The 12000-nt window shown below is 39.9% G+C and overlaps 1 protein-coding gene across 6 annotated transcripts in view; it reads right to left on the bottom strand.

The window, feature by feature from the left end:
- Window positions 1-12000, bottom strand: part of afap1 (actin filament associated protein 1) — a 350733-nt gene that overhangs the window by 253255 nt on the left and 85478 nt on the right. The window contains exon 1 of one of the 6 annotated variants that reach the window (XM_033609884.2): window positions 10452-10698. The exons of 2 other annotated variants lie outside the window; for them this stretch is intronic. In XM_033609884.2, the coding sequence (XP_033465775.1) occupies window positions 10452-10488 (37 nt within the window). In that variant the 5' untranslated portion in view covers window positions 10489-10698. Of the gene's footprint in view, window positions 1-10451; window positions 10699-12000 lie in introns of those variants that run through there. 3 more of the 6 variants (XM_078164814.1, XM_078164815.1, XM_078164816.1) reach the window with 3 other exon arrangements.

Here is a 12000-nt window from a genome sequence, read left to right as displayed (position 1 = left end):
CTTTCCACTGTACCAAACTCGCACCAAACTGTTACTCCAAACAATGACTTCTGCTTAATATGACACCACTACTGGAATACAAGGGTAACTAAAACTTTAACTCCAAGGCCTCAATAGATGATATATATTTTGGGAAATTGGGTTAACTAGCCAGGTTTTTGGTTGCCATAAACTCACATTGGTCAAATCCTCATTCTATCCCAAATTACCACATGATCTGCAAAATTCTTGTGTGTCACTGAGAAGTGACTACAACCCCTCTACACAATAAATGTCTGTCAGAACCTCACCAAATGACAGGCAGAGAAGCACGGCCGGGGTATCTGATATCCTGCAGCTGCTAGCAGAGGCCCTGTTTTTGTAGGAATCTATTCACTGCTACAAGCAGGAGAAAGTGGAGATATGGAACATTTGTGTTGTCATTCCCATGTTAGGAAACCTGTGGTGTGGAGTGGAGTTACCCCAATGTTAACCTGGAATTTGTAATATCTGACTGGGCACTGGCAGCTTTAGTTGTGCTGGGAAATCTGATAAACATAAAATAAACTAAGTGTATAAAAAGCAATACTTTTAATAACTTTTATAAACAGAGCTTTTGAGGTGGATGGACTATAACATGATGAGGAAAATAAAAGACTACTACTCCCTGGTAATATACATGTTTTTATTTATTTGTTTTTGAAGGGATTACACTGTTCCACATTGAGAAAGTGCAGTTAGTCTGATATAATTTTGATTACTCACTGATGTCCAATGATCCCCGGTTAATGCTACAGTATTTGCACTTTTCAGTAGTTCCAGTTTAGTGTCTTAATCTGATTCAAACAGGTCATATGTGTGTGAAACTATTGTTCCCTGTGACAGTAAGACATGACTGGTCACAACATGCCAACCTGAGGACGTCCCCTAAATACATAATATACTTCTGTGGTGGTGTGTCTGTGTCACTCTGCAGTTACACGTCCTCCTAGTCAGTGGTGGAGCTTCTGTTAAGTGCCGTAAAGTTTGACTGATTCAAAACACACCTAAAACACACATTAAACATGGCTTAATAGAGACTATTTCAAATACAAGTACAAAAATTGGCTTCATTATAACTCGCAGGATTCACAGACAAACACATTTTCTTCTCAAATACAACATGCTAATATTATTAGCACAAGCCTATGGCATTTAACAATGTATAAATTAGCCTAGCGGCTAGCAGAGTTCTCCTTTACCAGGGCTATACCTGGTCGCACGTGCGACATATGCAATGGAAAAAAAATGTTTGTGCAATGAATTTATTCGCCTAGTAGCATGCGTGCAACAGACTGCTTCTGAGCCGCTTGTGTGTGTGTGCACACCATGGTCTGTTTTTTTTCTCGTTTTTTCACTAGATGACAAGAGCATTCACTGCCGCGCATTGTCTGGCAGCTAGGTGAGTTGGTTCATTAGCGTAATGAACGGAGGGAAAGCTCTTGTCATCTAGTGTCTTTGTCTCTGTGGGGGAGGCAGGGCTATGGGCTACACACACACAGTGCGGTCTGTGTGAGGGGGAGACGAGGTGGAGAAAAAAGAGAGTTGACCGTAACCTGAATAACAAACCGGGGCTAGCTGTGAGGCTAGCAGAACGTTAGCCGCAGCATGACCAGAGGGAATTTTGTAATTTGGACGAGCTGGTATGCCGGGTTTGTTCTAAAACCATCTCAACAAAAAGAGCGAATATGACCAACTTAACTGCACGCCTGAGAGTGAGAGACTGACAGTCTATTCTTTTTTTTGTATTTATAAGGTCTTTATTTATTTATTTTGGTATTTTTACGTGTTATTTCGGATATTTAAATTTTCTTATTTGCATTCCTAAATATTCTTGTTAAATAAATGCTTATTTCTCTTTAAAAGGGTGTACTTGCATCATTACGCCTTTATCATTATATAAGTTTAAAAAAATGGTCTAAAAACAGCAAAATTACAACAATAATAAAAATGGTCTTAAAAGCACAATATTACGCAATATTATCGCTTATCGCAATAATTTCTGACGCAATTAATCGCCCAGCAAAATTTGTTATTGTGACAGGTGCTACAAACTTTCTGGCCCGAGCTACAAAATTATCACCCTCTGTAGCACCAGTGCTATGGGCTAAAAAAGTTAACCTACAGCCCTGTTTACTCATATAAAACCTGGAACAACAGCAACATTTAATAAAGCTATGGTTACAAAATGCAGCTCCATTACAACCCACAAGGTTCACCAACAAATTAATTGTCTTATACTAGACAAGTTTTCTCTACAACACAACATGCTAACATTATGAGCACAAGTCTATGGCAATTTACATTGCAGAAATTAGCCTAGCAGCTAACAGAATTTTTCTCTACTCATGAAGCCAGGATAAATCACACACAGAACTTAAAATGCAGGTCTGTAGTCAGTTTCCACCCATTTAACAGGGCTGTAGTTAACTTCTTTGATTTCATGTTATTCACAGGTCTGTGGTGATTTGCACAATCCAAAATACTGCTTTGCCGTCTTTGAGGGTTGTGGTTGCCCACTGATATCAGTCTGATTTGCTGCACCCGTGTGCTCAGCTTTTAGGAGGGAGCTTAAACTTGAAGTACTTTGATAATATTTTGATTTCAATTGACACAAGGTGCAGATTAATTGTGACATGTCAACTGAACCTACTGGGTGTTTTTCAAAGTGAAAGGAGCCATTTAAAAATGGAGACTGCGGATGCAACTAAGATGGCGGAATCACCTTCACAAGACTCCACAACCGTGATGACTGAACTGCAGGGAATCAAGACTATCCTCGAGAGCCTAGCTGCGGACATCTCGGGGGTAAAAAGAGGAGTTGAGGCTGTGAATGAGACAGTGAAAAGTCTGGGCTGCAGAATTACCGAGGCAGAATCCAGAATATCTAAACTGGAGGACGAAGAGGAAAAAAGGGCCCTGGTGGTGAATGACTTATCAAGACAAAACCGCATACTGACGGAGAAAATAACGGTGTTGGAAGGCTTTTCTCGGCGCCAAAATATCCGTATCGCGGGTGTGAAAGAAGGAATGGAAGGTCGCGACTGGGATGGCTTTATGAAAACACTGCTGTCGGAGACATTGGATATTAATGTTGACGACTGGTATGAAGTTGACAGGATCTACCGGGTTGGCCCCCGACCAGGGGACAACTCCAGGCCAAGACACATCATTGTCCGGTTCCTGCAGGACAAGGCCAAGGCTGCCGTGTTAACGGCGGCAAGAAAGAAGAAGCAAGTCACCTGGAACGGTACGAGGATTTTTTTCTTCCAAGACTATGCACAGGAGATACAAGAGAAACACAAAAAATATGAGGAGGTGAGACGAATTATCTGAAAGCGTAATGTGGAATATGCCTTGCGATACCCAGCAACAATGACTTTCACACTGGACAACCGGCGGCACGTGTTTTCGTGTGCGGCCGATGCCAAAGTCTTTCTCAACCGCCTCGAAGGTGAGGGGACAACAGGGGCTAGCGGCGGAGAAGACTGCGCCACCGAAATCGATACATGAAAATACATTATGGAACAGCGCTACTAGGATGATGCCGAAAAGAAAAAAAAAAAAAAAACGTTGAAAAGTTTGAACTGAACGTGAGCGGTCATTATGGATATGGACAGAGAAAGTGCGTGTTTTAAGGAATAAAATTAATCTCATGGATACAGGCGTAAATAAAAGTACTGGATGGAGCAGGGGGCACCTGCCAACGTGGGCAGAGACTTTATTTTCGATTTTCGGGCTGTTAACGTGAGCAGAGATTTTATTTTCTTGACTAATGCTGATTTTCGGGCTGTTAACGTGAGCAGAGTTTTTATTTTCTGGACTGAGGACTGTACTCTGATCTTCGAGCTGTCAACGGGAACGGAGATATTATTTACGGATGGACAACTAGCAATATTGCAGATCATTGAACAATCTTAAAAGTGTCATCCTTAGACCTATATGACACGAGGTCAGAGTCTCTGGTAAGATATATAATTTGTTTCTTTTTTTCAGTGTAAGGGTGCGCGCACATATAGGTGTGTGCGTATGTGTAAACACCTTTTTTTTTCTTTACCTTTGCTACCTGTCTCATACAGCTGTCACTGAATAATATGCCGTTAAGTTCAAGCTCTCTCACGGTCATTTTGCGAATTTATTGTGGAATATGATGTAGTGGTTCAGTCAAGCTTTAATAACGGACTTATAGCATTTTGCAATGGATATAAGTGATACGCAAAAACCCCGGGGGAAGGGAGAGTTGGCTGGCCTAGAAGGTGCAGCTGAGAGAACCATGTATGCTACAGAAGGTTTGATGTTGGAAAGTATTATGTTCGTAGGCTGCTGTTGCAGCATGTTTCTAAGTTTTTATTTGTTTGTTTGGTGTGTAACCCTAGGTGTCTCATGCAGATATAGCTTAATTATTTGTAATCCTGTGTTTCTGAAAACTTCTAATATCAGAGGAGGGGCAACCACGACAGTGGGATACTTTATTGTGATGGTAGTAGAATAATATCTTAGCAGAGTAATATGGAGCTGTTTAAAATTGTAACTTGAAATATATCAGGGTGCAATAATGTGGTCAAAAGGAAAAAAAATCCTCACATATCTGAAACAAAAAAAGGCTGATATAGCCCTCATTCAAGAAACCCATCTTAATGATGAGGAAGCTGCCAAACTCAAAAGAGAATGGGTTGCACAGGAATATCATAGTACATTTTCCTTGAGAAAAAGAGGAGTGAGTATTCTGATAAGGAAAAATATAGACTGTCAAGTACATAAATATGTCTCACACAAGGAAGGTAGATGGGTTATATTGGATGTCACTTTAGAGGGTCAAAGGATGACTATTGCCAATATTTATGCTCCTAATTTTGTTAACCCAGAATTTTTTCACGAAGTCTGTAACTTAATTAGAAATATGGGGAACAATAATATAATTTTAGGGGGGGATTTTAATCAAGTCAGGGATTTAATAATGGATAAAACTTATCAGCCCTCTCAACCTAACACTGCCGGTGTTATGGCAATAGATGTATTGTCAGAAGAGTTGGGTCTTGTTGATATTTGGAGATTGTTGCATCCAAACGAGAAGGACTTTACTTTCTTTTCACATCCACACTCAAGCTACTCTAGAATTGATTATTTTCTGTTATCCTGTAATCTGGTCAGTCAGGTGCTGAATTCTACAATTGGAAACATAGTACTGTCAGACCATGCACCAGTGGATTTAGTCCTCTATCCTCTAGATAAAGCAGAAAGAAGTTTGAGATGGCGTTTTAACAACTGCATGCTGAACAGGGAAGAAAATTGCACCTTTATTAAATCGGAAATGCAGGAATTCTGGGAGCATAATGAAGGCTCTATAGAGGACCATGGGGTAATGTGGGATGCTTTTAAATCTTCACTGAGGGGGCGTATTATTCAAAGAAGTTCACTTATTAAAAAAATAGAGGGTCAAAGGATACTTAAATTAGATCAAGATATCGAAAAGCTCGAAAAGCAATACATGGAGCAACAAGACTCAGATACATGGGGTAAACTAAATGAGCTTAAATGCGAATTAAATGACATACTGAACAGAAAAACCGAATTTGCCCTGTTCTGTACTAGGCAGAAATATTACGAGCAGGGAGAGAGAGCTGGTAAAGTTCTGGCACACAGAGTAAAACAAATACAAAAAATAAATTGTATATTTCCTTGATTGGCAGACTCAATTTGGTAAAAATGATTGTAACTCCCAAGATCAATTATATCACTTGCGTGTTACCGCTACATCTTCCTCCCTCACTACTTAAAACATATAACGGGATGATAGAGAAGTTTATTTGGTCAGGAAAAAAACCCATGTTTAATCGGACCAAGCTATATGCTGCAAAAGACAAGGGGGGATTAGCACTTTCACGAATAGACTGGTATCATTTGTCATTTTCTTTATCTCAGCTATCTAAAATTCACCTACCCCCTACAAGGACCCCTCTGTGGGTCAGGATAGAAGAGCAACTAGTGTATCCTTTTTCTGTGGAGGCCTTCCTTTCACAAACAGACAGGCCGGTTCCCCTCCAAGACCCGGTACTGGCTTTTTCCAGAGAGTCTTGGAGAATAGCACATCAAATAACGAAAGCCAATCCACATTTATCAAGCAGATCCTCCATATGGTATAACAAGAAACTGTTAATAGATAAGAAGAGTTTCTTTTGGGATAAATGGATTAGGTCTGGTATTCACATTCTTGAGGATGTGATGGGAGATGTTTGATTCAGATCCTTTGACGAAATTAAAAATAAATATAATTTGTGTAATTCAGATTTTTGGAGATTTCTACAAATCAGACATTGCATTCTCTCAAATAAAGAACATATCCAGCATGGTACAACTGGAATTCAGGAAATTTCACATAAGATAGGAGATAAAAACAGAGGAGCATCAAAATTCTATGAATTTATTAGAAGTACACAGGTGCCAAAACTGGATGGTCTGAAAGTATGTTGGGATAGGGACCTAGATCGGGAGATTCCAGAAATTGATTGGAAGAAACTCTGTGCATCATAGTACTGTTACTCACGTGAAACACAGTCAAAACTCATTTGTTATAAGATATTAAATAGATCCTACTGGACTCATTCCAAATTAGCAAGACTGAAACTCAGAAACAGTGACATATGTTGGAGATGTAATAGAAAGGTGGGAACTCTGGTGCATATGTTATACGATTGTGACAGAACTAATGACATGTGGAATGAAATAATTTCGTTCTTGAATAAGATGTTTGGTATACTGTTGATCAAAAACCCCACATTGTGTCTTTTGGGATTACTACCAGATAATGTTCAAATGTCAAAACGCCTAAAATCATGGTGTCGTTTAGCTATGATAACAGGGTGTAGGATAACTTTACGCTACTGGAAATCTCCCACCTTGTCCACTTTTAAGGAATGGGTAGAGGTACTAAGCTCAATGGCAAGCTATGAGCAGGTCACCTATAGGGTGGCTGGGAGGGAAGATCTATTTAATGAAGTATGGGGCCCATTCCTAGCTCAGTTGCTGGATATGAAAGGATGACACTACCTACCTCAGCATAATTTTTATTATTTGGTTCAGGTACAGGATGTGTATACTATATGTAAGTGTATGTATGTAGACTTCCTAGGGTGTTGTGTTTTTGTTTTGTTTTTTGTTTTGTGGATTTATGTTCTGTGTTGGCTGTCTAGCTTGATTTGTATGTTGTTGCTGGACTGCAGACTCCTTTTTATTTTTGTTTGTAAAGAAAAAAAAAGACTGGGCAGATACTGAACAAGGACACACTGTATGGTTATTCATGTAACTATAATAATGTAACAGTTATTTCTTTGTAATTGTCTGACCAAAACATTAATAAAAAAAAAAAAAAAAAAAAACCCTCGGCGCACACGGCAGCATAATCAAACAGATGCACAATTCAGAGCATCAGAAGGGTCTCTGACACCAGACTCAGAGCGGACCGGTGGAACTGGAAAATGCATATTTTACATCAAAAAAATCTATTTTGTCATTATTTTGAGTCACATTGTTGAAAGAATTTAGTCGTCTGTGTTCAAGCAGGATAATAGCAGGTCTCCATTGTGCGTCAGGCTTTCTATTTCCTTGTTGGAGATTTTTTCTTTTTTAATTACATGATATATAGGCTATTCTCCCCCAAAAAAAACGGCAAAATAAGCGCCCAAGCTTCGAATTTTTTTTTTCACAATCGAATCCCGTGCCATCGAACAAAGCTTCGAAGCTTCGAATTTTTTTGGGTCAGCCCTACAAGTAACAAAACATGTAACTCAGCATGTGATGTAAACAGTGACGTGGGAGGGAAGCCGCGGCTAGTCAGTCCTTCAGCGATTCTCTCGTAAGTTGGCCCGTCCCTCACCATCCCTGTCATCTGACGGTTAATAGCCTCTTCGTTTGCCAGAACAAGGAGGACCCGCAATTCCTTGTCTCCCCAGTTGCTCATCTTTACAGTGTCTGTCAGGTGTGCATTTCCCTCTTGCTACTAGCTGCTCGCTAATTCCTGCTCTCAGCTGTTTCCTGTTTATCCACCGCCAGTGGGTCGCACGTGCGGCGTCATCAACAGCTCCTCCCACAAGTCATCCACAGCTCCTCCCACAAGTCATCAACAGCCCCTCCCGTGGTGGAAGGGCGCCTCGTTCTGTTTAAACCAAAAAGGCTCTGCCAATATGACTACCCTACGAGGCTGAAAATCGGGCACCTCGGATCAACTCACCAATCCGGCTCTGTGTCTAAACGCTCACAGCTTGCCAGCAAAACAGCCCAACATTCACAGAAAATCTAGCAGTGTAGAAGAGGCTTTATTTTCCATCACTGCAGCAGCAGGAAGCAGCTTGACTACAAGTGAGGGTTTGTCGGAGAGACAAAACACATACTCATTTACAATACCAAGCGGGGACAACTTCCGCCTTTCTGCTCCAACACTGACTGACAGCTGACTCCACTCATTCACACTCACCACTGCCTCAGGGCCACTACCATATGCTATTTACAGAGATAGCACTGGCGATCTGAACCGGTCAGTGGCGAAAAAAAGCACTTTTATACGGGACGCATTTGCCCCCATTACCGTTTTAGCTCGTTTCGCAGCTCAATACTGAACCAATTTTAGAACGAGTGGTACCCATGAATCATACGCACACATACACACGGGGAAATAGAGTCCAGGTTGAAAAATACCGAAGTTGTCCTTTAATACTGACAGCCTTGCTTTATAGGTTTACCAATAAAACAGGGCATTCAAGTAGCATTTAAGTGAGCCTAAAAGTCAAACCCAAAACCAAAAAGGTGGTCAAAGTGAGTTAGACTGACAGAGGTAGGTTTTCCTCTCTCCTGCAAGTCAAAGTTTGCATCATTTCAAATCTAGGCCATATGAGGACAAGGACAGAACCCTCCTGTTTGTACCTTACAGGTCAGCCAGAGTTATATTGTAAAGAGTGCAGCTCCAGCAGAAGCTAGCAGCAGAGTTTCTTAGCATTATTTGCAGTCATTTTAAGGACCCTTGTTGATGTATATGGGTCTGTTATCTAGCAGCAATGAGGTAATTAAAACCAGACTTGTTTTTAAAGTCACAATGCTAGAAAAACAGGAATCAGGAACATCAGGAAAGGCTCTATCCGAAAAGATCAAATAATGTCTAAAACTAAAACTGGCACCAGCTGCATTCTTAGTGAGTGAGCTGCTCTACAATAAGTCATCAGGAAGTATGTCAGGATATGACAAATACGAAACATTAGTTTTTACTTTGGGGGTAAGTGAAGGTAAAGGGGACTCTTGCTAGATTATCTGCTCCATCCATTCTGTCAGCAGATGCTGCAATTTCTGTTGCACTGAAGTGACATTCCATGATGAAATCCGCCTTCATGGCTACATGTAAACAAAGCATCTACTCTTGAATGTGGCCTGCAAATTTATGTAGCTCTCCTGATAATCCTATCATCAATCCACCAAATTCTACTGTGGTGCGCAGCAGCAATGAGCAGCCTGAACTGAGACTTCATGTTTCAATTTTATCAATCTAAGCACAGCTCATAAAACAAGCTCCTGAGTCCTGAAGACAAAAGGTCTTGCTTCACTTCCATAAGGAGGGCATTTGTGCACAAAGTTAAGCCACGTTAAATTGCCAGATGATTGAATAGAGTTTGGCATGAAGTTTATTCTACATAGACACTTGACAATCAGCCACAGCCCTAATGACACCGTCCAAAGCCAACTGTGTCTCTACAGTCTATCCTAGTTGACTCCCTGCCCCTCCCATTCTGTTGGACAAACCAGCCTCTATCTTTTTAGAAACACTGAAACTTTTCAGCTGACTGCAGCTCACTGAATCTTTAGAATCTTCTTCATAAAAAGACAACAGCAAATGTTCTATGTCATTGACAAAACATCACCTTGGTGTCTGTGAATGTGTTCTTCATAAAGTTTCACCTTGATGAGATGTTTATGTGCGTGCGTGCTTTGAGCAATGCACAAAACACAAACAAAAGCCTATATGTTAAATAAATAAATACACTGTATTCATTATATATGAACGTTATTTTTCATAAATCCCTTTAAAAACACGTAATGTTATATAACACTACAAGTATATTATTCAAAATGCAATATAGCCTGTGCTATGAATTACCACAGAACTACAAGTGACCACAGGGATACCAAACCCAAACGACGAACAGCCCAGAAAACGAGGCGAGAGTGTAAACTACAAGTGCTGCTAACTGTAGATGCTAGCAACTCATGGAAAAACAGACGTTTGTTATAATATTAAGGAACTGCAACGTGAGATTAACTACAGTGTAATAAAGTCATTATAAACTCATGACATGCGCTTTAACCTCCTATGGAAATACTACCGTGAATGAAGAAAAAAACGGCCCAGTGATTTTACTGCTGAGAAAAAAAGCCCAGGTTGGGGCACTCACCCCTGTTGGAAGTGAAAAGAACAGGGTCGCTCCTCATCGTGAAGTCAAACTCATCTAATCCCCCAGCAGCTCCTCAGCAGCAGTACAATCCACACAGAGACACTTTAAGCAGTTTCTTTCTTCACTTTCTACCTCCACTAAGTCCTTTTCTTCTGGGCCGGCCACTCAAACGGTTTTCTGTTCCTTTCAAAGGATTTTCGGGATCTCTCTCCTCCTCTCTTCTTTCCCTCGTCCCCTCCTCCCCTCTGATTCTCCAAATATCTCTCTCTCTCGCTCTCTCTCTCTTTCTGTCCCGCAAACTGCCTGCATGGATACTTAAGTTGCATTTAAAGACCATGGGAAATAACAGAATTCCCTGCCTGGGTGGTTTGTTAGTTACTTAGTTACTTAGACAGACAGACAGATAGATAGATAGATAGATAGATAGATAATCCAGAGGTAAATTAAGGCACCCAGGACTACTACTACTTATGACTACGGTGGTGCAACTTTAGCTGGTTGATAGTGCAAGTATTGCAATGCAAGGTGATTAAGAGCAACAAGTAGAATAAGAGCAGTGCAGGTGTAATGAATATTTTGCTGTGGATAAATGTAAATGCAAGATAAATACATGTACAGATGCCAGTGCAGATACAGATTTTTTTGTTTGTTTGTTTGTTTGTTTGTTTTGCACAAGGTGCTATAAACAAAAAAAGAAGGATTAAGGAATTTGAATTGGTTTGTGGATATATAACTTTATCAAGGACCAAACTATTACATTAAAAAAAAGTTGATTTGATTAAGCTTTTACAATAGCCAAATTGCTCAAATTCAACTAAATACACAAATATTAGTATGAGGAGGTTGGTTTTTTTTGTTTGTTTGTTGTTGTTTTGTTACCAAGCGGTAGCCTACTCTGTCAAATGTGAATTCATTTAAAAGAATAACAGTAATGATGAAAACATTAATATTAACAGAAGGAAAAAATAAATCTGATATAGTCTGGTTTGCATTTCTTCTTTTTCATTCTTTTCAATGCTAAATAAGAAAATACATGGTCCTCTTTGATACAGACTATATCAGCTATGGCACATAAATAGAGTGCTTCAGGGATGAGGTTTCTCTGTAGGCTGATGCAGAAGTTAGTGTCGCCCTGGTTAAAAAAAAAAAAAACGGAGTTTTTCCATTGAAATCTGGATTAAAATTTGGAGAAAATAAGTTCTTTGGCAAACAAATTATTATGATACTTACACATTTTGTTCAGCAAGATAATCTTCACAAATTACCGCATCTTTTATGATCTTTGAAGCCTAAATGCAATCGCCAGAAGTAAAAAGCTAACATCAGGCTATAAACGAACCACACCACAGTCGCATGTCACCACCACAGGGCTGTAAATCTATGTTTGGCGAGATGACAGTCACCTGTTAGCAACCGCCTTTTTAATGATACATAGAAGCTTCAGAATTCACAGTGGGATATTTACTGACGTATTTTATGTTGTAGAACAAAACCTATAAGTCTCTTCAGCTTGTGCTAACCACAGACCTTATTTCTGACATCTAACCAA

This window comes from Epinephelus lanceolatus, chromosome 22, assembly GCF_041903045.1.
Source record: "Epinephelus lanceolatus isolate andai-2023 chromosome 22, ASM4190304v1, whole genome shotgun sequence".
Lineage (NCBI taxonomy): Eukaryota > Metazoa > Chordata > Actinopteri > Perciformes > Serranidae > Epinephelus > Epinephelus lanceolatus.
This window is presented reverse-complemented; position numbering and strand designations above follow the sequence as displayed.